The sequence below is a fragment of the Schistocerca serialis genome, chromosome 11 (genome assembly GCF_023864345.2).
Source record: "Schistocerca serialis cubense isolate TAMUIC-IGC-003099 chromosome 11, iqSchSeri2.2, whole genome shotgun sequence".
Taxonomy (NCBI): Eukaryota; Metazoa; Arthropoda; class Insecta; order Orthoptera; family Acrididae; genus Schistocerca; species Schistocerca serialis.
Window position 1 is genome coordinate 46,382,664 of NC_064648.1, and position 26,090 is coordinate 46,408,753.

Here is a 26,090-nt window from a genome sequence, read left to right on the forward strand (position 1 = left end):
ACCAAGTAGGTCAACAAGGTGCTCGAAGGAATGTGAATACGCGAAATGTGAATGGGAGCAGTTCTGCCACTGCTCCTTGCTCCCCTTCTGCAAAGCCAATCCGGTAAGAGAGATAGGAATCGCTCAAGTTTGCAAGATAAATGAACAGCAGAACTTCTACCTTCCTCATCAATACAGGCATACAAATAAATGTTTTGTTTGTTAGATATACTCACTGTCAACTGTACCCCATTCTAGCTGACTTAGCCTTCCATAATTATTTGAATGTATTTTAATTCACTTGATAGCTCCCCGCCACAGACATCCGTTTTGTTTCGATTTGACGTGAGAGTACATGAAGGCGAAACAGCAAAATCACTAAATGTAGACACGGATCACGTGGAGACTACCCACTACAACTCTACTCTGACTGCTCTGCGCATCAGCCCCAGATCTACGATATTTGCGTACCGGATCAATACTAAAAAAATCGAATTTTCAAAAATATGTTCATCTTGTAGCGCACATCTTTCTGAAAAGTCTGAAGCATAAAACGTGTGTTCGAGGAAAGGTAAGGCATATTATTTGGTCTTAAGTACGCCAAAGTGCTGTGCCATGCCTCTTGACAAATCATTCTTCTAACGCATATCATTGTATTTCTCTCTGTGGAATTGAAACGTGTATATTTTGTAATGGATGCCATCAAACTATATTCAGGACAGTGGAAATTGAAATGTCCTGTGGGGCCTCGCCTGTTCCCAGTCAACCAGTTTGACAGCCTGCCCCTTTTCAAAAAACAAAAGCTCACAATTAATAGCGGATGGGATTTTTTGTAATCAGGAGAACAAGAACTCTTCAGAAAATCTGAACTATTTGTTGCCTATTGGCTAATAACTTGCTGTTTTGTGTGACATAAAATTAAATATAGGATACATAAGACCAATAAAGACAAGAGATAATCAAGAAGTTATGCATTTCTTCAATCCTTAGCTCCTAGCATTTTTTTCTCTCTAATCTCACTAGAGCTTTACATGGTGTGCTTTCCTTTCTGGGAAAGGATCTACGGTATTACCTCATCAAAGTTTGTGAAACGTTTTGCTACATGAAAAATCAAAATGTCATTATCTAATACTGAAAAAGCTGTTAACAGAAATAATACCCAAGACTGGTGTGGTTTCTCGATCTGATTACATCTATTTTGTCGCTGTCTGCTAGATAAAACAAAATAGGCCTTTCTAATATGTCAGCAGTTTTGTAACACACACCAAATAAACAAGACTGTTTTGGCACCAATGGCCATTTTTATAACACTACAGAATATAATTCATGAAGTACCAATATCAAATGCCTATTAGGCCTACTACAAACAAAAAAAAACTTAATGTTAGGAAATAGTTTCACTTTCATTCATATGCACCAGTTTCTCAAGCATGAGACCGAAAAGTAGTATTACGAAATTTTTATAAAAATTTGGGATCGTCTTATTCTCCCATAATTTGTCCCCGTTTCTTCTCCTTCCTCGTTCCACAAACAATCTTGTTACCACCAATTCTGTAGCTATTCGTGCCATTGTCAAAATTTGTTCGCTGATTAACTTCACTAACCCTGCCAGAATGACACGTTAGGTTATCCCGCAATTATTTTCCGGCTAGGCGTTTTATGTTTTTGTGCAACACGTTTTCCATGTTACTTCCAGAATAGAACTTAAGTGGCTGCTAGACGAGAACTGTGCTACTGGTCCTTACTAGTGTAGCGATATGGCAAAAAATTTTCTGTCAAAATTTCATTTCCTTTGATACACAGAGAAGATAATACATAATCTTTCTCATCTGTTATTCCTGACAGTTGTTTATTTCCACTCTGGTAGTCTGAATCTATGGATTTCGCTAGTAATTATATGAACACTGATCTTTCACAAACCCAATCAACCACATAATCAGACAGCAATTGGCATTCATCCGTTTGGCTTTAGTCCGCTCAGATCGTATAGCCCTGTCCCATCTACGGGAAGTTTATTTCTGGATGCGATGAGACATCACATACACTATGCATGCATTCAAAAATCTACTTATGATTCAGTCAGAAATCAACTTAAAATGTGTTCAAAAATGTTCAAAATCCAATAGAGATGCGTTTCAAAATCATATGAATAATCAATAGACAAACATGCGCTGCATGCTAGGCACTTTGTGATACAAGTTTTTTTCCTCAAGAATATGAATTTGGCGCCCCCTTTTCCCGGTAGCATCTAGCTGCTTGATGCGACTGCTTGCACAGCCAACATCCACATTCCTGTAGCCAGAATTAGGAGAATCTACTACTCAAAAGCAACTCAACTGCGCATGCGCATGAGCCCGCTCGTAACTGCTAAAATGAATCTAATGTAAACAGCTGTGACTTCACGCTCATCGGAGGCAATTTGTTGTTATGAAGCATTGCATAGTCTTCCTAAAGCCTTTGACACATTTTGCATTTGGCAGACACTTGCACGAGCACTGTGTGTCGTCGTTGTATATAGCGCATTTCCTTTGCAATTTAAGTAATTTTCGTTCTTTTTCTCTCGTTTATCTTTTATTGTCGAAGTATTATTCTGCAGTAGTGGGGTACAGTAATATCCTTTGTTAGAGTATCGGTTCTTACCAGCCAAATTACTAAAAATTAACTGAAAACAATGAAAAATACCTAGAATTCTAAAAAAAACCGGTTGTCCCGGGTCGAATACACCTTGTTTATGTACGCTCGTTACAGTGGTAGTCCCCAACAAAACCAGTTACAGAGGAAAAGCTTGCAGCATTTTTTGCAAGAATTGATGATATTTTCAATCATCTTGTCAAATGCAAATTCTTCACCATGCTCCAGCTACTATCAGATTCATGTAGCTATTAAAGATGGAGAAAAAGACAGACAGCTTTTGTCGTACCCTGTGGGCATTATGAATATCAAAGAAAGCCCTTCCCCCCCCCCCCCCCCCAAACACCTGCCTCTCCCCCTCCACAAAATTTTAACATTTTGCTGATTTACTTTTAGGAGGTTTAAAGCCAACCATATGACTAGTTACCTGGATAACACAGTTGTCTTTTCAAATTCAGTGAGAGAACATGCAAAGTAACTAAAAAACATACTAACCCATTTTAGTGATGCTAATATAAATTTGAAATTCAAAAACTGCGATTTTGCACTATCATAATTGCACTATCGAGGCCATATAATTTTAGCAGATGGTCAAGACCAAAACCACAATTAAAAAATGCAGTGAATGATTTTCCAGCATCGAGGAACATTAAAGAATTGCAACTGATTTCTCAGGTTAATAAATTACTATCGCCGTTTTGTGGAGAACTATCCGGTCACCACAAAATGGCTTGCAAAATTACTAACGAAGGGAGTTGCTCCTGTCTGCACAATGGATAGCAGGAGGGCCATGTTAAAACTGAAAGACATTCTTAACAAGTGCACCTGTCTTGGGTTATCGGCATTTTGCTCTACCTTTAATCTTGTTGTGTGATGCTAGCAATGTCTCAGCTGGTTGTATTTTGAGTCAGATACAAAATGGTGAAGGAAAACCAATTGGTTATGCTTCACGTCAGCTGTAGCAGCTGTGCAAAATTACACCACCACACAAAATGAACTTCTGATTCTTGTTTTTGGCACCCATTACTGTCAGTGTTACCTATAGGCATGACAGTTCACAGTAATTGCAGATCGTGTTGCTTTACAGTGCCTTTTGAGTTTAAAGGATCCCAGCAGTGGACTTGTTAGATTGGTCTTAAAACTCTGTGAATATGACTACATAACCAGACTTAAGCCTGGAAAGTTAAATCAGAATCCACATGCCTTGAGTACAAAAATTAAGATCCTGCAAGTAGATGATGTACTTACTGAGGAATTAAAGAAGGCACAAGAATCCCGAGACTACTGGCAAGTATATACTGTGACAGAGTCATGAGTGTATACAGACACATCGTAATGGGGAAAGTGCCACACATAAATTAGGATATTACGTTCAAAATTGTCTTTTTGCAGAGAGTGCAAGAACAAAAACCAAATGTACCTCTTCAAACTATATCTGAGGTAGCTGGACCTTTGAAAGTCTTAGCACTCTATATTGCAGGACCATTTGCCTTAACAGTAAAAAGTAACATACATTTTATCTGTAGCTGACCCTTTCTCTCATCATCTTATTGTGTGACCCACTGCAGACATGGCCGCTGAGATGGTTGTGAGAGCACTGGTAACTTATTTTGCACTACAATCTAGAAGTCCAGAGGCCATTATAGCAGACTGAGGGACAAACGTTATGGCCAATCTTATCATACAGTTATCTTGACTATTTAAAATAAAGAAGTTCAAAGCTACGTCATTTCATTCTAAGAGTAATGGCAGGGTTGAACACATTCATAAAACAGTACCTAGAATCTTATCTTATAACATGATTAGCTTCCCCTCAGACTGGGATTGTCTATTACCATATGTGATTTCGTCATACAACACCAGAATACATGAAACCACAGTGTCGATTCCCTTTGAGGTTGTTTATCACCACAAAATCCATTCATGTTTCAAGACTTATAAGCTGTCACCTGAAATGAATTCCAGCAAAGTGAAGTACCTGGCTAAAAGATTAACATTTATTTTGAAGAGAATTCAGCAGAACAATGCAGCTGAACATGGAGACAGCTCCATAGTTGAAAGGATGCTAGGATGCTGATATACCAATTAGGAGATCATGGGATGTTATGACAAACTGCCATGAAATTGGGCAGAACTAAGAAATTTACATGACCCTGCACTAGACCATTATAGATACTGTATTTCACATTGCCTGTCAACGTTGAATTACAAATCAGAGGATTATAGCTCAGTTTGATCGCTCGACCAAGTATAAAGATGTATAGCATCTACTGTAGTGGATCCAGCAAATCTCAGAAATGTTTAGAAGAGATTTTGGTATAATTTACATTCTGTTACCCCATCAATTTACAGTCTAGGGATTATGCTGTACCCTGTTTACATAGAAAACATCAACCCACTCACATATGTTGTCTGATACCCATATCACCATACTTTTGATAATAAACATTGGTGCAGTATTAAGTCGAAATGTTTTTATAAATCAGGAAATATTCCATCTACCTTATTCCCTCAATCTTTGTCTTTGAGGATGGTATGTGGAGTAAAACAAATAAATAAATACGAAAAAGTGTAGGGGGGTGTTGTGTGATAGAGGTTTTCAGAATTCGTGCTTGTTGGTTTGGAGGAGGTCATTCTGCTTGAAATAACTGTAAATATTTGTAGAGGTGTTATACCTCAACAGCATCTGAGTGTTGGTCCATAGGTTCAAGCGACTGCCACAGTATATCTCTTTTTTATTTTTAAAACCAGTTTTAATATAATATTTGAGCTTCCTTTAATACCTGTAGTATTTTTAATTTTCTTATTTGCTACAAAGGCTACACTTGTATTTACTTCCACTCTTTTCATCTGTAATAAAACATACGGCCTGATTTTAATTCCATTTGGTCTGGATTTTTTTCAACGCTTCTGATAACCTTTCTAGATATTATTTGGTCTTCATTAGCTCCTCTTGCAACTCCACTAACCTAGATCGTGATCCCAGAGTTCTGCAGTTTATTGTCACTGTTTCAGAAGTTGTAGAAACATTTGTGTTTCTAAGGCCCAAGTGATCAAATGCAGAAGTAGCTGTATGTGCCCTGTGGTCTGAGGATATTGGCCGAGTTTCCTAAGTACAATTTTATATATTCAGCATTACCCATTCCGTATAAGAGTACAACTCTCGATTCTTTAGATACTTTGGAAAGTTGAGGCGAAATTGACGTAAGATAGCACTTATACTGTGCATGCTTTTAGTGATGACAGCATAACGCTCAAATCTTAACGACTTTTTTTCCATTTATGGACTTCTTTTTTACTTTCTGCTCTGTTGTGGTTAATATAAAATTAGTACCAGACCTAAAATTTTGACAGAGTTAAGTCTCTTCTTGGAAAGTTTTGCGTTGAAATTCAATGCAAGCGAGAAAAAGTTTATTTTCTACCAGTTATAAATTTTCTCTAGATTATTTATTAATGTACCATAAACCTTGTTATAATGTTGTATTTTTTATCTTATCTTGTGTCCTGTCTTACATTTGTAACTTATTTTACATATATACTCCTCTACTTCATTGTGTGCAGTAGTCTGTTACAATATCTTACTTATTGATAGTAGTAGTTCCTTTTACCCTATTACTAATTGTGTCACCTCTCCATTCATTTGTTATTTCAAAATAACTTCTTTCTTTTATAATCCCATGTTAAGGGTTTCAGAGTCTTACATGCTTACAGATTTGTTTTGTTACATTACTGATTAACAGAAAATTACTTCTGAAATGTTCACTATCTATACAGAATGATTCATATTTTGTGTACATGGTTTGAGTTACACTAAAACAAACAGAGTAGTGTCAGAAATTTGACCCCATGTTACTTCTACAGTAATTGAAAAAAGGTAGATGAAATATCTCATGTATAAAATTTACTCTGTGAGCTATTGATTGATACTGTTTTTGGAGATAGCAATATTATGTAGATCAAAATATGGAGTGACATATGTACCAGGCACATCAATGCTGCCCCTAATGCATTGTGTGTGTGTGCTGTGGTGCCAGTGATGAAAATGAAGTAGTGAGGCATGTCATTATTGAGAAATAGCATCTCATATGAAATGGCAGTCAATTAGATACATTGTCATGATGGTTTTTCAGTCTAGTAGGCAACCTGATACGAAAACTATGAATAATTATGCCGGAAAAATCAAAATGGTTATTATACAGGGTGTTACAAAAAGGTACGGCCAAACTTTCAGGAAATATTCCTCACACACAAAGGAAGAAAATATGTTATGTGGACATGTGTCCAGAAACGCTTAATTTCCATGTTAGAGCTCATTTTATTACTTCTCTTCAAATCACATTAATCATGGAATGGAAACAGCAACAGAACGTACCAGCGTGACTTCAAACACTGTGTTAGAGGAAATGTTCAAAATGTCCTCCATTAGCGTGAAAGCGAGGCGACACAGAACTGTCTGATATTGCAGTCAATATTTGTTGATAATGTCCGCTCTTGGCACTTATGTGAGTCTGTATTTGGGGTTACAAAATCAAGTCTCTTTAGCAAGCAAGCTTAGATCCAAATTATTACTATCAGCTAGTTGCATTGATCAATGGTTGCCACCTAAGTTGCTCATTAACAGATACTAGGTGGTCAATTCACATTTCAAAATGAATTGATATCATTGATTGGCATAGCACATATACAATGAATTAATTAATTCCTTCGAATGACACAGGCTTCAGTTAACGCAGCATGATGTTTTGTCTGTTGAAAATTATTTCCTTTAATATTAATGTGGAATACTACATCATCATCATCATCATCATCATCTTTATTGTTATTCTTATTGTCCAGGGATAAGCCATACTTTGTTCACTTCTTGTGATGCTCGGTTCGAAATCGTAGGACACTACAGTTTTTCCTTAACTTGGTTTTTAATAACACAGTTTTTTTTTTTTAATATGATTCACTACTATGAATGGACACACTTGTTTTTGGGCATGACGCAGTATGAAACTGACCAACTGAGCTATATACAAAATGACAATTTCAGGGCCTACCCTCCAAATAAATTTCTTGGCCAACCACTGTCTCATCTGTCCTTAGTCCTTTAACTGTTGTTGTTGAGTACTATCTTCATGTTCTGCCGGTCACCAGGTACTTTTGACGAGTTTAAGCACAGCTTGTGGGTTTTCCTTGAGCGCTATTGATGAGTTAACTTAAGCCATCCTGCTGCCCCCTGACCACTAATTACAAGTATAAATGTGCAACTTCACAGGCAGCTGTGTACTGTTCATGAATTTAAGTGCTCAATAGAGCTTTGAACCTATTTTTTAGCAGTTTCTCACAGTTCTGGCTACTAAGTTGGTAGTAGTAGTAGTACTGTGTCTACTACGATATTATTTCACTGCATTCAATTTTACTTCATCTTACTGTTCATCAAGATTAGAATAAAAATGTTTGGGATTACGGAAATGTCCGATTCCACCCATATGCTTTCACCAATAACGTCACCAATATGGCGGACACGACCATTCACAATGTCTCCAATATGGCGCCTATGAGGTCATTATGTAAACACGATTACAAAATCCATAAATATAATCAAACTCACGGGACCAGTGCGGGAAATTGGGGTTTTTTGGGTGGGGACAAACTAAACAGACAGACAGACAGACAGACACACACACACACACACACACACACACACACACACACACACACACACACACACACGACAACATAAAACCAATCAAAATTTCCCCAATTCCACTACATTCACAATATTCACAGGAATCTGTCAATTCCCTTCATCTACATAGCTCAACCACAATTACCGATACCACAAAAGAAAAATTGACATCTAGAAAAATTGCAACACTGCGACTACACATACCATCAAAAATGGGAATCGGACACTTCACTTTACCTATATAGGTCAACAGCAGCTCACAATACCAAAACACGTAGCTACGACGAATCATTGGAATTGGACACTTCCCTTGACCTATATAACTCAAATACAACTGACAATACCAAAAAAATAAAGTACTTCCCCTAAGATACATAAATCAACCACAAGTGCTGATAACAAAACACCAACCACCAACACATGCAGTAAATAACACTGACCCAACAACACACAAATACCCCACCATTCATCATAACATGCAAACAATAGATCCAAAAAAATGGCTACTTACCACAAAAAAGTTCCAGCGCTACATACTAGGTCAGCAACCCCAATCCCCCCACCTCCGCCAAACAAACAAACAAAAACACATCCAAAAGAAACCAGCCCCCCCCCCTCCCTCAACCTTAACCCAATTAAACTTAGAAGACATATCCATACCAAACAAAAGAAGCCACAAATTAAATTAAATGACTTACCACTCAACAAACAGCAAATGACACCGCAATAACATAAACACAACACAAACTTAATTCTTAACTCACTGAAACCAATTTCTGTTCTTCTATAACAGTCATGACCGATAAATGCACACTTCAAGTAGTGATAACCAAATGAACCCAATACACCACATAATACACGGACCATACACACACCACTTGAGGACACCTCCAACTGCAACAAGACGACAGCTACAAACACAACACACTCATAAACTAAACTCTGCACCGTCATGACGTCACACACCACAACATGCTTACGTCACAGATCAAAGCCGACGGGTGGGATTGGATGCCTCTGTTGATCCAAATGTTTTTATCTTTAGCCCTTCTATTGAATATGTTGTTGTTGTTGTTGTTCCCTTCTATTGAGGAAGAAATTATGAAGATATGAAGCATGACAGTGGGGATGAGTTATTCGATGTTGATACAAGTGGTAACTCCTCCACAGATTCTGACCATGACAGTCTTGAAGTCACGTACCTCAACAAGTGTAACATGTTGTCTTGTGTCAACAAGATGTAATTGATAGTCTGTCCGAGGAAGAAAGGGTGGTGACAAATTTGACTAGAAAAAAAATCATTTTAGTCCACTTAATCATGCATTTGAAGACTTGTCCTTAGGACACAGCAATCAGCCAGGGAATGATCCAAGCTCTCTGTCATTCTTCATGTTATTTTTCAGAGAAGATACTGTACTGACTAATACACAAACAAGAGGTTTGGAGTCCCTTGATGTCTCTTTTACACGTGTGAAGTGCACAGGAGTGAAAGTACCGCATACACTGCATCAGACAGACAAAAATTATAAATGATCCTCTGTTTATGGTATTGAAATATTCATAAATCAATAAATATATTTCATACACTTGGATTTACATTTCTTTGAAGATTTTATTGCACAATTGGGCATAAAACAGATCATTTTCTTTCATTTCATGAACTGATGGTTTTAAAGTTTCCTTGACGTGTATGAGTCTCAGTCTCTTTTCAGTGTTGGGAGTTCATTTTGGTTTTACATTTAGGATATTTTTCCATGTGTGTGTTTTTGTAATGCTTTCAGTCTTTTTATGAAGTTTTTGAGTTAGGTTTGTTGACTTCTTTCCTCATTGATGATTAATGGCAGCAAATAAACAGTTTTATGTTACTAGTGTAGGTCGGCTCAGTGACAGAGAGCTGTGACATCTCTCCCCCGCCCCCCTGCCCGCACATCTAGTACAGAAAAGGCTGCCCCAGGTACCCCATCCCCACCGCACCTCAAGGTGGCACTCTGAAGCCAGTTGACTGTGGCCAACAAAGCTTCCAGCTGCATTTGGACTGTGGCTAACTCCTCCTGCATCCGCACACAACAGACACAGTTCCTATCCATCTAGCTAATATGTGATTTACTATAAGAAACTTAATGAAATCTACTGCCACACAAGGTTAACAACTACACTCTAGGTGGCAGAAAGGACACTCAAAAATGAAAAACAATAAAAATTTATGGTAGAAGCTAGATCTGGTGCTTATTTTGCTGCTAGGGCTATCAAGTGGATACTATAGGGAAAAACAGTGACCTACAGTATACTGCTAGGGGCTATATAGTGAATGTTATTTATAAATGTTAAAAAGTAACCAGCGGTAAACTACACCTACTGGTTATCCCTCGCATTTACAGTGTAAACAAACGTTTACGTACACGCGAAAATGACCTAAACTATAAAAACGGCTACATTCAATGTATCGAGTCGAAATGACACAAATAAACGTAAATACTGAGTATTGTACACTGACAGATGCAGGTACAAAACAAAACCTTTAGCAAACAATAAGAGTTCAGAATGAAAAGCACAAATACGAGTTCTACTTTGCAGGAACCCATAGGCTCACAGTACACGATCACTAATGCCCACAACAAGCTAAGGAAAATAAGCAGACGGCGACGAGAGTATTAGATTTCTGCTAACTAAACCGTATGTAAAAATGGCTCAGAAGTTTTATTGTAACATTGATTTACTCAGACATTTTAGTGTAACACTAATTTCCCACGTATTTTACGTCTACTTAACTGTTAACGCTCACAGGTTGCGCTAGTCAAACGTATGCAAGTGGCGTTAAGAGTTCACCTTCAGTATCACTTTTCCTAATAAAACGTATAAAAACTGCTACCTTCAATGTAACGAGCCTAAATGACACTAATAAGCGTGAATACTAAGCATCCAACACTAACTTAAACTGATTAACCCTCGTATTTATAATGTAAACAAACGTTCACGTACACGCGAAAAATGACCTAATAAAATGTATAAAAACTGCTATGTTCAATGTATCGAGTCTAAATGACACTAATAAACGTAAATACTGAGTATTGTGCACTACTTAATTGATGAACCCGCGCATTTAACAATGTAATTTAAGAATGTAAACAAACGTTTGCGTACACGCGAAGCTGTCCTTCCCTTTTCCTATTCAACCGCAAATAAAAACTGAAACCTTCAATTTATCAAGTCTATTTCACACTAATGCACGCAAATACTATAGAAAATACAGAAAAAACTGTTAATTACATATCTCGTAACACTCACTCACTGAAAAAGACGTAACATTCTGCTGTTGGCCACACGAGCGACAAGATTCACGCTGGTTTTGAAAGCATCTGCTGGTTCTGCGATACTGTCACCCTTCGTGTACTGTGTACTTTGTAGTCAGCAGCAACCTCGTGTTGTGGAAATTTGTGTGTGATATTCTGCAGGTAATTTATAAGCGTTTATAAACTGCAAACAAGAACAGTAAGTGAAGAAATGTGTTTCGGAAGTCAATTAACATGGTACTTAATTTCTATCACAGTAACAGTTGAGTTTGATGAGTGTACTAGTTCGCGAATATCTTGTGATGACTCTGCTGTTTGAGGCTGCTGTCTTTTTTATGTTTTAATTTTTAATGGGTACATAAGGATGAGATTCTATTCTGTATTTAATTGTGATCACATCACCTATAGTGTGCTAGGTGACGGTGTGTGAATGTTGTAATTTTTCAGGTTATGTTCGTAACAACTAAATACCTGAGTTGTTAGTGCTTGTTTTTGGCCTGACCGTTAAAATCGCTACGTGTATCTTCGTAAAAGAAACGGCTGAGTGTGTGACGTGCTGTCAGGAGCAGTTTGTCTACGAAGTCATCTCCTCATATACTTCGTGGCTAACGAGAAAAGGCGGACAGTGAAATTCAAAGGTTGTCCATGTTAGTACGGTTATTTTGACTTACTTAGCAGTAATAATGATTGTGATGATAATTTTCTGTGATGTGATGTAGACATAAAGCGGCTCCAAATCTTAGGGCTAACGTAAGCATTTTTTAAAGTGCCCACAGTTACTACATCATTTCATGGTTTGAGTATGTTCGCATGAAAGGAAATGCTGCAATTCTGTTGCATTTTGTTAGTTTTCACTGTGCTTTGATTATTCGTGTCGTTAGTATTCGTGTAATCATATGTAAATACCAGTTTGTTGTGTGTGGGTTTTAATGGAGTTCTGTATAAGAGTACTGCAACATCATTTACGAACTGGCGAGATACAAGGTACAGATTAACTATAATCTGCCTAACGTAAAGCATTACATGTCATCAGAACTCAATAGATCATTCATCATATTTACAGTTAGTATGAAGTCGTTTCAGTAAATCAGTTTTGTTAGAAAATGCTAACCAATGTTTAATGTTGGTGGTAATAAGAATGAGAACTTCCGCATTGCAAAGTGCAGTCTACAATGCAGGTATTGGTTTCCTTTAATAGCAGGTAAAGATTCTAAAATGATGATGCTTCCTGTAAATTGAGCATACATCCGTGAATGAATACAGATGAAGTAAGTTTCAAGGTAATGCCTACGTTGAAAATGCATATTCACTGATAAACAATCCGTATGTCCGGATTTTCTTCATGTCCCTATCACACTGAAATTAACACAATGAACCAAGTATAGAATGAAATATTTGATGTTATTAAGTAATATCGCTGCAATCTATTGACTGCTGTGATTGTTTGTAATGCTGAAGTTAATGCATGCACACAAAATTACACATCTTCCATAATTGTCACAGCAGGATGGTATCCATGAGCCAGTGTTACAAAGAAGCAGTAGCAAATTTAAATGCTCAGTTTCCATTGCGTGTTATTTTATGATTGTTCTCACTCTTCATGACCTGCAAAATGTGAATGAGTTTATATCAATGAACACACTTTTCCTCAGCCACTTTGCATCTGTTTCCTGTGTAATCACCCATTTACTGCACGCAATATATGAGTGACAGTACTGCCTTTGAGCTATACCTCATGGTAAAAACAGAAACAGAGCGGGCCAAAAACTTTTCTTATCTGATGGCTTTTTCTTTTCAGACTGTAGAACTGAAGCGATGGACCAGGAGCCAACTAAGTGGATAAAAAAAGATGAAACTGATGAAGTACAAACTGAGTTACACTTCATAGTAAGTGGCTTACTTGTATTTCTTAACAGGGTTTCATTAATTTCTGTGTGCAGTGTGATGCGTGAATACATACAATTGATGTCATACAGCTGGAAACATGAATAATTCGGTTTACTAAACTGATGAACTTACTGTCTTAAATATGACATTTTGCACAGTGCATTGAAATAAGCCTTGTATTAAACCTCACATAGAATTGAGCAAGAGTTTCAATTTAATGTTTAGTAAACATGCAAAACTTTTTTAATGCACAACCCAATTATACTGATAAACTGGTTGCCATAAAGTGGGTATATTCTGCTCTGATACACTTCTTTTGAATGACAAGCTTAATGTGCAACTTAAGAATGATTATGACTGTAGTGAACCTTAGCAGTGTCATTAAATTTATAAATGGTATGGCTGCAGTTAATGCATTATTGCAGTGTATCGTGGTATGGAATGAGAATTGTAATTTATTTACTGATAATGTAAAATAAATTATTTATAAATAATTTTGAAGTGACACTTGCATGGTCACTAATCTGAGAAGTACATTTTGTTTACTTTGAATATGTAAACGATATGTAAGTAGAACTCTCAGCAGTAAAGTTAAATTTCAGACAAATATCACATGGAAGCATAAATTGTTACACAGCCGAATGAATTTGTACGTTGGCAGCAAAGTTATGATGAAGCCATGGGGCTACACATTAAATATTGACAGGTTTGTTCATAACCACTTTCTGCATTTGCTGCACATTGTTACTCATATTGTTTGTGAAACTGTCACAATGTTACAGTTACTGGTGTAAATAATCTTACATATACATGTCACTTGAAATCTGATGTAGTGCAACCGGTTGTAGGGTATTCACCTATCAGCAGCAAACAAATTCACTTGGTACCACTAGTATTTTTATCCTGCAAATGCGAATTGAACGTACTGGTACAATCACACAAACTACTTGTGAACTATCTGTGCTGAAAAAATCTGTTTCAACATACATCTTGAGTGCAACTGCAGAAGTATGGGGATAGCACTAATGCAGCATTTGCATTTGAATATATGTGAGTACTTCATTATAGATTATACAAACTATGTGAACAGCTTGCAATTCATTTGAAAAGCATTATCACAACAGTAATCCTAAACAATCACTGTGAGGAAATGATAGGAAAATAAATATACTAAATTTTATTAAATACAGTAAAAGAGTGGTTAGACCCAACACAGTTCAGGCTTTGGCTTTGAACCCTGATGTAATGATGGTTTGGCATTCAGGATGATATGTATGCACAACACACATCATGTAAATGAAAAGCAGTTTGAAGATCCATTGACTTTGGACCTAAACTGGAGAACTATTCAAAGGATACAAGGTTAAAATGTGGTTCTAGACCCACTCCCCCCTTGTAACATTGGTTGTAGTGGGAGTCTGATTCATAGTGCATCTCAAGGCTTAGCCTATGTTCAAAAGTGGCAGTGTGGCTGTGAGCTGACAAAGTCTAGAAATGTGAAAGCCAAGTAAAGGATATGGTAACAAATTGATCAGTAGCACAGCCTAATGTTAACCAAAACATCCAAATGGTGCCCATAATGTAACTTTTTACCTACAAGAAGTCTTCTCATACTCTGTGTGCTGTGTTAGTTGATGAACTGAACTTCCCTATGACCTTAACATTGTATCAGTTGAAAGCCACCTTCTTTGCCAAATTAATTAAATGTTAATTTTTAATTGGTGTATATTTTGGGCATGAGCACATGCTGGAAAGTAATGACACAAAATTTCTATTTGGAAATTATTGAAGCATTTTAATTAAAACAAACTTAATATTTAACATATTTATTCTTCATGTTTGTATATTTATTCTTCGTGTTTGTATATTTATTTCAAACATAGTCACCGTGGCACTGAACACCTTTCTCCCAGTGAGACACCAGGTTGTTGGTGTCGTCACTGTAGAATGCTTGACTTCGTTGGCAGACCCACAGCCTCACCTACGCTTACACTAATTCATCACTATCAATGTTGAGTCCCTGAAGGTGTTCTTTAAGTTTTGCAAACAGTTGAAAATTCATTGGCTCAAACCGGGTCAATATGGAGGATGATCAATAATAATGAATCAAAGGCGTCAGACTGTTGCAGGTGCAAAAAAAAAGTTGTGTATGGTCTGGCATTCTCATGCTGAAGGAGAGGGTGCTCCACATGTGGATGAACTATTTGAATTGGTGCTCTGTTGTCTGAGGGTTTTCTCACATGCTGACACAGTTAAATAACACACACCCTGCAGTTCAGAACTGTTCATCAGGAGGGTGCCGCATACTGTGTCAGCAAAGTGGTAACATCAACAGTGTCATATGCATGACAACTGATATTAAGAACAGAATCAAAATTTTGGAGGCATTATTTTCTGGCACACCCTTGTAAGAAATTGATGCATTTTACAGTTGCCTCAAATGTTGCAGAATGGTTCCCTTGGCATTGCCCAGCATCCACTTGGAAGTCATAATACTAAATCCATATACACAGCAGCCAAAACATTATGATCACTTATCTACTGTCAGTATAAACTCATCCAGGCAATAGCATCTCACCTTGTCGTCTAGTCAGACACACACACGTTGCATGGAGTATCAGTGAGCATCTTGTCTTGTTGTAAAATAGGAAATGCGCACAATCTGAGTTTGACCAAGAGCAGATTTTGATGGCCTGAAGGCTTGGTATGAACGTTTTGGGAGCTGCACAGCTTGCCGGGTGTTGAAGTAGTACTACGGCAGTTGTCTTCAACACATGGCAAAACAAAGGTGAGACCATGGCCAGACGTTATGGGGTTGGGCAAGTACTCATCACAGATGGTAGACATCATAGGCTAGGCAGACTGGTAAAACAAGACAGGCAACAAACTGTGGTGTAACTAACATCAGACATTAATGCTGGGCAGAGTACAATTGTGTCTGAATGCACAATGCTCCAAACACTCCTAATGATGAGTCTGTGCCGCTGATGACCCACGCCATGACATCGACAACAACTGAAATAGGTATGTAACTATTGGCGCTGGATGTTGGCACAATGGCCGAGCACTGCGTGGTCTGATGAATCCTGATACCTTCATCGTGCCTTTGGGAGGGTGCATTTCTGTCACCCACAAGGGGAAGAGCCTCTTGACTCCTGTACTGTAGGGGCCTCCATTATACTCTGGGAAACAACCATGTAGGCACCCATGGGTCCAGTGGAGCTTGTGTGAGGCACTGTGTCACAAAAGAAGTATTGTAAACTGGTTGCAAAGCACATCCACCCCTTCTGTTGTTGTTGTGCTCTTCAGTGGCAAGACTGGATTGATGCAGCTCTCCATGCCACTCTATCCTGTGCAAGCTTCTTCATCCCCGAGTAACTACTGCAACCCACATCCTCCTGAATCTGTTTAGTGTATTCATGTATTGGTCTCCCTCTGATTTTCACCCTCCACCCTTCCCTCCAATACTAAATCGATGATCCCTTGATGGCTCAGAACCTGTCCTATCAACCAGTCCCTTCTTCTATAGGGTGGGGCACGAAATGTGTTACCACTTTGTTTTTGAATATAAACTTTATTGTCAATACAATCCGAAAGGAACATATGCTATAATGAAGAGCCGTCCATGGAGATTTGTTCTAACTCAGTACATGCTCAATATGTCCACCATTTTGTTTCCCAACTTTCTTCAAAGGAACGCTGAAGTTAGTGAGTACCCTACAGCACATGTCTTCCCTAATTTCACTGAAAGCTTAAAGAATAAGTCTTCTGAGCTCCATTAAATCACGTGGACATTTCAGGAAATTTTTTTCCTTTAGGTACCCCCAAAGAAAAGAGTCACATGGATTGAGGTCTGGACTATTGGGGGGCCAATTTTGTCCATCATTGAAGCAACCTGGAAACCTGAGTGAAATGATCCGCATGTCGAAATGCTTGTGTAAAAACTCCAACGCTGTGTTTGCAGTATGTGGCCTTGCTCCATCTTGCATGAATCACTGTGTGTTGAAGGGCAAGGCAGTAGCAAGAAGCTGTGGAATGAATCTATTGCGAAGCATGCTCAAATAACGTTCGCTGTTCAGTTTCTTCAAAGAAAAAGGGTCCAGTAAGTCCGTGACTGAAAATTGCTGCCCACGCTGTAATCCTCGGAGCATAATGTCATTCATGAAGCACTTGTGGGTTTTCAGTGGCCCAAAAGTGTACATTTTGTTTGTTAACCACACCATCTAAATGAAAATGCGCCTCATCTGAAAACCAAACGTTGTTGAGAGTTTCGTCCCTATCCTCCACCCACTGAGCAAACAGTAGTCTCTGTTGCTTGTGTTCTTCAGTGAGCTTCTGTGCACAGGTCATCTTGTATGGGTACATGTGGAGGCCACTTTTAAGAATGCATTGAATGGAGCGACTGGGTATTCCCAGTTGCACTGCTGCCTCTCTTTCACAATTTCCCGGGACTTCTCTGTACAGCAACTCGTACTGCTTAAATATTCTCTGGCGAACAAACAGGCGTAGGCTGAGGTCGCTTCGATTCCAATACTGTTCCTTCCTGTACAAATTTATTGTACAACCCGTGAATGGTCTTCTTGCAAGGGACCCATCGTGTGTTAAACTGTTGTCGAAAACGCCTCTGAGTCACAACATGGCTTTTCGTTTCATGAAAAAGTAACAGAATTGCCGATCGTTGCTGTGTTGTCAGTCTTCCATTGTCAGCCATTGCTGGTTACTAGTCTCCTAGTGGCAGTATCGTGAATTACATGTCATTTCGTAACTCATTTGTTTTTCCAAGCTCTGCTGGTACTGCTGTAGAGATCCCTGCGGAGTATCTAATGTGTGGTGTAAATTGTAAAAGAAACAATTGGTAACACATTTTGTACGCCACCCTATAGTTAAGTTGTGCCACAAATTCCTCTTCTCCCCAATTCTATTCAGTATCTCCTCATTAATCACATAATCTACCCATCTAATCTTCAGCATTCTTCTGTAGCACCACATTTCGAAAGCTTCTGTTCTCTTCTTGTCTAAACTATTTATCATCCATGTTTCACTTCCATACATGGATACACTCAATGCAAATACTTTCTGAAAAGACTTCCTGACACTTAAATGTATGCTCAATATGAACAAATTTCTCTTCTTCAGAAATGCTGTCCTTGGCACTGCCAGACTACATTTTATATTCTCTCTACTTCAACCTTCGTCAGTTATTTTTCTCCCCATATAGTAAAACTTATCTATTACCTTAATTGCCTTATTTCTTAATGTAATTCTGTCATCATCACCCAATTTAATTCGACTACATTCCATTATCCTTGTTTTGCTTTTGTTGATGTTCGTCTTATATACCTCTTTGAATGCGCTGTCCATTCTGTTCAACTGATCTTCCAGGCCCTTTACTGTCTCTGACAGAATTAAAATGTCATTGGCTAACCTCAAAGTTTTTATTTCTCCTCCCTGGATTTTAATTCCTACTCAAAATTTTTCATTTGTTCCCTTTATTGCTTGCTCAATATGCAGACTGAGCGACACCAGGGATAGGCTAAAACCCTGTCTCACTCCCTTCCCAACCACTGCTTCCCTTTCGCTCCTCCCCTTTTATAACTGCCATCTGGTTTCTGTACAAATTGTAAATAGCCTTTCACTCCTTGCATTTGACGACTGCCACCTTCAGAATTGAAAGAAAGTATGCCAGTCAACATTGTCGAAAGCTTCTTTAAGTTTACAAATACTAGAAATGTAGGTTTGCCTTTCCTTCATCTATCATCTAAGATAAATCATAGGGTCGGTATTCCCTCACATGTTCCAACGTTTCTACGGAATCGAAACTAATCTTCCCTGAGGTCAGCACCTACCAGTTTTTCCATTCGACTGTACAGAATTCATGTTAGTATTCTACAGCCATGACTTATTAAACTGATAGATCGGTAATTTTCGTGCCTGTCAACATTTGCTTTCTTTGGAATTGCAATTATTATATTCTTCTTGAAGTCTGGGGGTATTTTGCCTGTCTCATACATTTTTATGACCAGATGGCAGAGTTTTTTCAAGGCTGGCTGTCCCAAGGCTATCAGTAGTTTTAATGGATGTTGTCTCCTCCCAGGTCCTTGTTTCAACTTATGTCTTTCAGCACTGTCAAATTCTTCACGCAGTATCGTATCTCCCATTTCATCCTCATCTACGTTCTCTTCCATTTTCAAAATATTGCCCGCAAGTGCATCGCCCGTGTATAGATCCTCTATAGGTCTCTTCAGTATTCCAGTAGGCAGTGTTTGTCTTACCCGTAATCATATATGCCTTTACACCCTTAAATTTGTCCTGTTACCATCCCTGCTGAGCCATTTTGCACTTCCTGTCGATCTCATTTTTGAGACGTTTGTATTCCTTTCAGCCTGCTTCATTTACTGCATTTTTATATTTTCACCATTCATCTATTAAATTCAGTATCTCCTCTGTTACCAAGGATTTCTACTAGCCTCATCTTTTTACCTACTTGATCCTCTGCTACTTTCACTTGTTATCTCTCAAAGCTACCCTTCCTCTTCTGCTGTATCTCTTACCCATGTCATTGTCAATGGTTCCCTAGTGCTTTCTGAAACACTCTACAATCTCTGATCCTTTCACTTTATCCAGATCCCATCTCTTACAATTCCTACCTTTTTGCAGTTCTTTCAGGTCTGGATAGATATCTGCTTATTATACATTACAACCTTCTCCAAATGTCGGCGGTATCTTTCAGTCAGCAGACAAGATTGACCTGTATGCTTTTATGCTGCATGTGTCCCTTCATGCTTCCACTTCACTATCTCATCAGAAACAGTGGACGTAGGAATGTTCAGCAGTGTGGAAAGCTCGCATACAGACATGTGACACCAATGACACCCTATCACTTGACCACACTCAAAGTCAATGAGCTCCGCGGAGCACCCCATTTTGCTCTCTCACGATGTATAATGACTACTGAGGTCTCTGATATGGAGTAGGTGGCAGCACAATGCACCAAATATGAAAAAGTAAGTTTTTGGGAGTGGCCCGAAGCTTTTCAGCACATAGTGTATGATGAAGTTGTGCTCTGTGCAAAATTCTACCAGACGGCTTCCTCTTTCATTCCTTACCCACATTCCATATTCACCTCCTCCTTTTCCTTCTCTTCCTTTTCCTACTACTGAATTCCAATCCCCTATGTCTATTAAATTTTCGTCTCTCTTCGTTATCTGAATAATTTCTTTTATCTCATCATACATTTCTTTAATCTCTTCATCATCTGGGGACCTAGTTGGCATATGAACTTGTACTACTGTGGTAAGTGTGGGCTTTGTGTCTATCTTGGCTACAATACTGCATTCACTATGCTGTTCATAGTAGCTTACCCACACTCCTGTTTTTTATTCATTTTTAAACCTACTCCTCCATTAGCCCTATGTGATTTTGTATTTATAATCCTGTATTCATCTGACCAGAAGTCTTATTCCTCATGCCATCAAACTTAACCAATTCCCACCATATTTATCTTTACCCTATCCATTTCCCTTTTTAAATTTTCTAACCTGCCTGCCTGATTAAAGGGTCTGACATTCCATGTTCCAATTTGTAGAACATAAGTTTTCTGTCCCCTGATAACGATGTCATCCTGGAGATCTGAATGGGGGAATATTTGACTTCCGGAATATTTTACCCAAGAGGACACCATCATCATTTAATGGACAGTAAAGTTGCATCCCCTCGTGAAAAATTACGGCTATAGTTTCCCCTTGCTTTCATCCGTTTACAGTACCAGCACAGCAAGGCTGTTTTGGTTAATGTTGCAAGACCAGATCAGTCATTCATCCTGACTGTCGCCCCTGCAGCTACTGAAAAGACTGCTGCCCCTCTTAAGGGACCACATGTTTGTCTGGCCCCACAACAGATACCCCTCCGTTGGGGTTGCACCTACGGAACGACTATCTGTATTGCTGAGGCACGCAAGCCTCGCTACCAGTGCCACGGTCCATGGTTCATGTTAGGTCCACTCCTTTGTGACGATCATGTTTCCCATTGAGTAAACGTTTAAGTGTCAGGAAGTCTTTTCTGAAAGTATTTGCATTGAGTGTGGCATTTTTCATGAAAACAATGCACCATTTCACAAGGCCATGAGTGAGTGTGATCGAGTGGTTTCAGGAACACAGTGGTGAGTTCCAATTGATGTGTTGGCAACCCAACTCGCCAGCCCTGAACCTGGTTGAACAGATCTGGGATGTGATTTAACATAACGTCAGAGATCATCCCCCCTTCCAGAATTTATGGGAATGAAGTGGCCTGATTGTATAAATATGGTTCCAACTTCCTCCAGTGATCTATGAAGGCCTCATTGCTTCTGTGCCACTATGTCTCCCTACTGTTGTCTGTGCCAGAGGTGTACATACCAGCTTTTAGATGAGTGATGATAATCTTGGGCTGATCAGCCTATGGCAGTTACCATTATTGAAAGATGGTTGTATTATTGTAATGATTGTGATGGTATAATGATACTGCCACATAAAGTTCGGCTAAACAGTACATGCTGCCCATGAGCCCTGCATGACTCGCCCTCCAGTCCAGCTTCAAGACACCGACTGTCCGTGAGATCCACTGCTGTTCCTCTACACCCATTGTTGCTCCACAATGCCCACTGGTGCCACGAGCTCTGAGCTGTGAGAAGTGACATCTGCCAGGCACATGGGGCTCGAATTCGAAGAGAGAGCCCACCGTGGTTCAGCCTCCTCCACCAAACCAAAATCCCCCGTCCCCACCATTAAGGAGCCCTTTACATATGCGTCTCCTTGATATGAGTAATGTGCATGTGTGAGGCTTTACTCGTCCATAAATTCAGAACCAGGAGGTTTGCCGAACTCACCACCCTGACAATCTAACAGGGTCCCAACAACTGAGGAGCTAGCTTGCTATCGAACCCTAACTCCCCCTTTTCAGCAGTATTAGGGTTTCGGACTAACACTGTGTCCCCAGCCTTTCCAATGAACCGTTTAGCCCCTGACTAACAGATGGATAACCTGTGACAGGCAATTTTGGTATTGTGTCTAGCCTGGCTCCAGTTGTGCTGTGTTACTGCTAGGGTGACTTGTTCTTGAAGCAAATCATTGATTGACTACAGGTTGACAAGAGGAAAATTGACTGGATGTGCTAACATTAGGGATACTGGAGCAGCCTCCAGGGACTTGGGTTGTGCAGTGTTAAAGATAAAATTGAGCCACGTTGTCTGAGCCTTGTTGTGAAAGATAAGCACAGCCTTCAACTTGCAGTTCACCTGGTCAGCAAAGTATGCTGGTAAAAGGATTTGTGGTCACATCTTTAATTCCATTGTCAAAGCAGAACCTCACAAATAGCTGGGAAACAGAAGCTATCAAGCATCCTCGGTGGCCTGGAAACAGAAGAAATTCATAACAAATGCTGGCCAGCTGCCAGGAATGTCATTTCTCTGCTCGGAATGTGTCAAAAAAACGAGAAAAGTCATCCATGATAACTAGTAGGTGCCTAATACACACACACACTTGATGAAGTGGACCTATATAATCCATACAAAGTTAATCCATCAGGCATTCCTAACAGGTAGGCTCTAAAAGCCACTTGAGGGAATTCAAGTTGGGCTCAGCTCCCTTACGGCTCTCACACTCCTCCACCAACCTCTGGACAGCCTTATTCAGGGAGGACCAGGTGACATGTTGAGTGATCTTGACCCCACCAACCTCCAGGCTTGCTTATACAGGGAGGACCAGGTGATGTGTCGTCTGATCTTGACAACAGTTTTATAAATGCCTAAGAGGGTATTATGGAAATAATGAGCCAAAACCTAACTAAGAGCTTGATTGTCAGTCTCTAAACAAAATTCCTCGTGTTCAAAATAAAATCTGAATTTCTTAAGGGCAAACATAACCGCCAAGGCTTCCCATTCGTACATAGAATATTTCATCTCCGCAGGTGAAAGTTCCCAAGGTGCATTGCTATAGGGCATCAACATGCAACACCTCCCCTGCCATTCTGTTCCTGTAGGAGGACAGCTACCACTTTCTACTCCAGAAGAATTAGGTGTCTGTCTGCAAGAAGAACATGACCTCAAAATTTGGTATGTCTAATACTAGTGGGTTACTAAGCACCACCTTAATGGCTTCAGAAGATTCTGGATGACTTTCATCCCATGTGAAATTTCTTAAATCGTTAAGGCACCCCACTAATTTAATAAAATTCGGCACAGACTTTCGAAAAAATTTGTCATGCCTATGAACCGTGCCACAGCTTTCTTATTTCTAGGAGCTGGAAATTTTCGCAGATCACTAGTATGCTCCTGGTCAATTTTAGATGGCTTCGCAGTAAGTCCCACCTCCCTCTGGTAAACCAGAACTGCCTCAAGATGTTGCAGGTTTTCAGACAGACTAGAACTGTAAACAACCATGCCATCTAGGTAATTAGAGACACACTTGAATGTGAAATCACCAAAAACACAATCTAGAAGGCAAGACATAATGGTAACTCCCGTTGGAAAACCAAAGGGCACCCTGTTAAAATTGTGGAGGTTCCAATCTGTACAGCAGGCAGTAATATACCACAAATCCTCTGTTAACATGATCTGATAATATGCGAGATTGAGATCCAGGACAGCAAAATACTGAGACTGACTGAACCAAGTAAAAGAATTATGCAGATTGGGAAGTGGCGCAGATTCCAAAACTGCGTTCTCATTAACTGCACAATAACCCACAACAGGATGAAACATCCTACTGCTGCCCATAGATACTGAGAATATGGTAGAAGCATAGGCTGAAGTTGAGGGCCTGATGACTGCATTGAACAACACATTATTAATCAAAGTACATATACATATCATCCTTGATGGAGATAACCTCTCTGGAATGTCATTTGTAAGGCAAATCTTGTACTGGATTTTATCAGTGATGTCCAATCTGTTAGTTAACATCTGTGGTAACCGATCAAAAATTTCCAGTACCAGCATCACCTCTACTGGGTGAAGGTGACTGAGCTGAAATGGCAAACATTGCGGTAACACACTATGAATTCCTGTGGCAACCTGACAGGAGCACAATGTGAATGTTTCAGCTGGGTTCAATTTAAAATAAACAACCCTGCCTTGACAAACTAGCACAAACCAACTACCACTTACAAAAACACACTGCAAAATTAAGTTCACTGAAAGATTTTTAGTTACTATCCACTTCACAGGCCAAGAAAATTTTCCAATACTCAGTTTTGCCAACCAGAGGCAACATGTGCCCAGTGAGAGCTCAACATTGGGAGGACAGATGCAAACAAGGCAATGCACAGGTATGGCGGAACTTCAAATGCCACAGATAATTTAAACGAGAAACTGAACTACCAGAGTTGAGGAGGGTGCACATTTCTTCCTGGTTAAGTTGTACCCAAAAATTAGGCAGGGGTTCCCGTACCTCGGACTTGGCACAGATCCAGCCCTTAGGCAGTAGAACACTACCGTGCCTCTTCCATTCTGTGTGATGTCGGCTGTTTGATTCTCCTTCCATGTCACCAGACATCGCCATACAAAATGCCACTCTTTGTTACACTGGAAACACATCCTACACTTTTTCCTTATGGGTGGTCCCCTTTTAAATTGCTTGGAATCTCAATCCCCATCCTGATAATGACACTTAAACCCCCATCACTGCTGGTCTGCGCAACTCGGACTTCAATAGCGGACACCAAAGCCTCTAATTCAGTAAAAGATGTGCATTTATTAGCGAAGGTATTCCATGAACAGTCCTGTGGCCACATTTTCTGTAATATATTATTGAGTATTTGTATCTCTGTGACATGCAATTCCAGGTATGGAATGGCCATATGCATTCATCTATGAACCTAGGAAAAGGTTCATGAGGAAACTGCAATAGTCAAAAATGTTTATGCCTGAGTAGCCTCTTAATATGAGGTGACAATTTCAGGCCAATAATTGATTTTTACAACTCCCTTGATGTTGCACTTTCATGTAAAATTCGATTGAAAACGTGGCTTAACACAGGGGGTACAGCATCTGAACAACAACATTGTCAGCGATGGCCAAAGTGTCAGCATGAAACATAAATTTGACCATGATCCATATGATGGATTTTACCTGTCTTTAAATTCTACATTGAAAGTTCCATTATAGCTTGCAGCAGTAACATTATTTGGTATGGTAATTTCCCAAATGAATTCTCCTGAAGTCCTTATAGGTGTCCGTAGCATTCCTACTACTTCCAGCAGTTACATGTCGGTGGGAGAATCTTGTTCACCACCTATTGCTCCTAATTTGTCTAAATAAAGGCAGCTGTCCCTGTAACTGCAGAGCTAATGTAATCTGCTCAGAATAGAGATTACATTGTGCAATACCGCACAAGTGATTATCCCAGTGGATCAATTGTGCCTGAATTATATGTATTTGCTTATGATGGGGCTGACTACTTTCTAAACACACTACATTCTGACACAAAATTGTGATGGCCAGAGCTCAGGCAGCTAGTGCAACATATACCTCCATGGTGCAGTTGGTACTAATCACCAAGGGGTCGTCCACAAGTTGGGCACACCGCCCTTACATGGAAGCTGACAAACTTTTAATTCGTAGATAAACTGTTGATTTTTCAATGAGGACAAACTGG

At 39.3% G+C, this 26,090-nt stretch overlaps 1 protein-coding gene and 1 long non-coding RNA gene across 12 annotated transcripts in view; one reads left to right on the plus strand and one right to left on the minus strand.

The window, feature by feature from the left end:
• The window catches only part of LOC126427350 (uncharacterized), a 60,257-nt gene extending 48,623 nt beyond the window's left edge, over positions 1-11,634 (minus strand). The window contains exon 1 of one of the 2 annotated variants that reach the window (XR_007576646.1): positions 11,574-11,634. This is a non-coding gene — a long non-coding RNA (uncharacterized LOC126427350). Of the gene's footprint in view, positions 1-11,569 lie in introns of both variants that reach the window. The other variant, XR_007576645.1, reaches the window with a different exon arrangement.
• The window catches only part of LOC126427348 (zinc finger protein 665-like), a 120,415-nt gene continuing 105,935 nt past the window's right edge, over positions 11,611-26,090 (plus strand). For 5 of the 10 annotated variants that reach the window (XM_050089681.1, XM_050089682.1, XM_050089679.1 and 2 more), the window contains exons 1-3: positions 11,669-11,736; positions 12,022-12,221; positions 13,373-13,461. In XM_050089681.1, coding sequence (XP_049945638.1) covers positions 13,390-13,461 — 72 coding nt within the window. In that variant the 5' untranslated portion in view covers positions 11,669-11,736; positions 12,022-12,221; positions 13,373-13,389. Of the gene's footprint in view, positions 11,812-12,021; positions 12,222-13,372; positions 13,462-26,090 lie in introns of all 10 variants that reach the window. The other 5 variants (XM_050089676.1, XM_050089675.1, XM_050089674.1 and 2 more) reach the window with 5 other exon arrangements.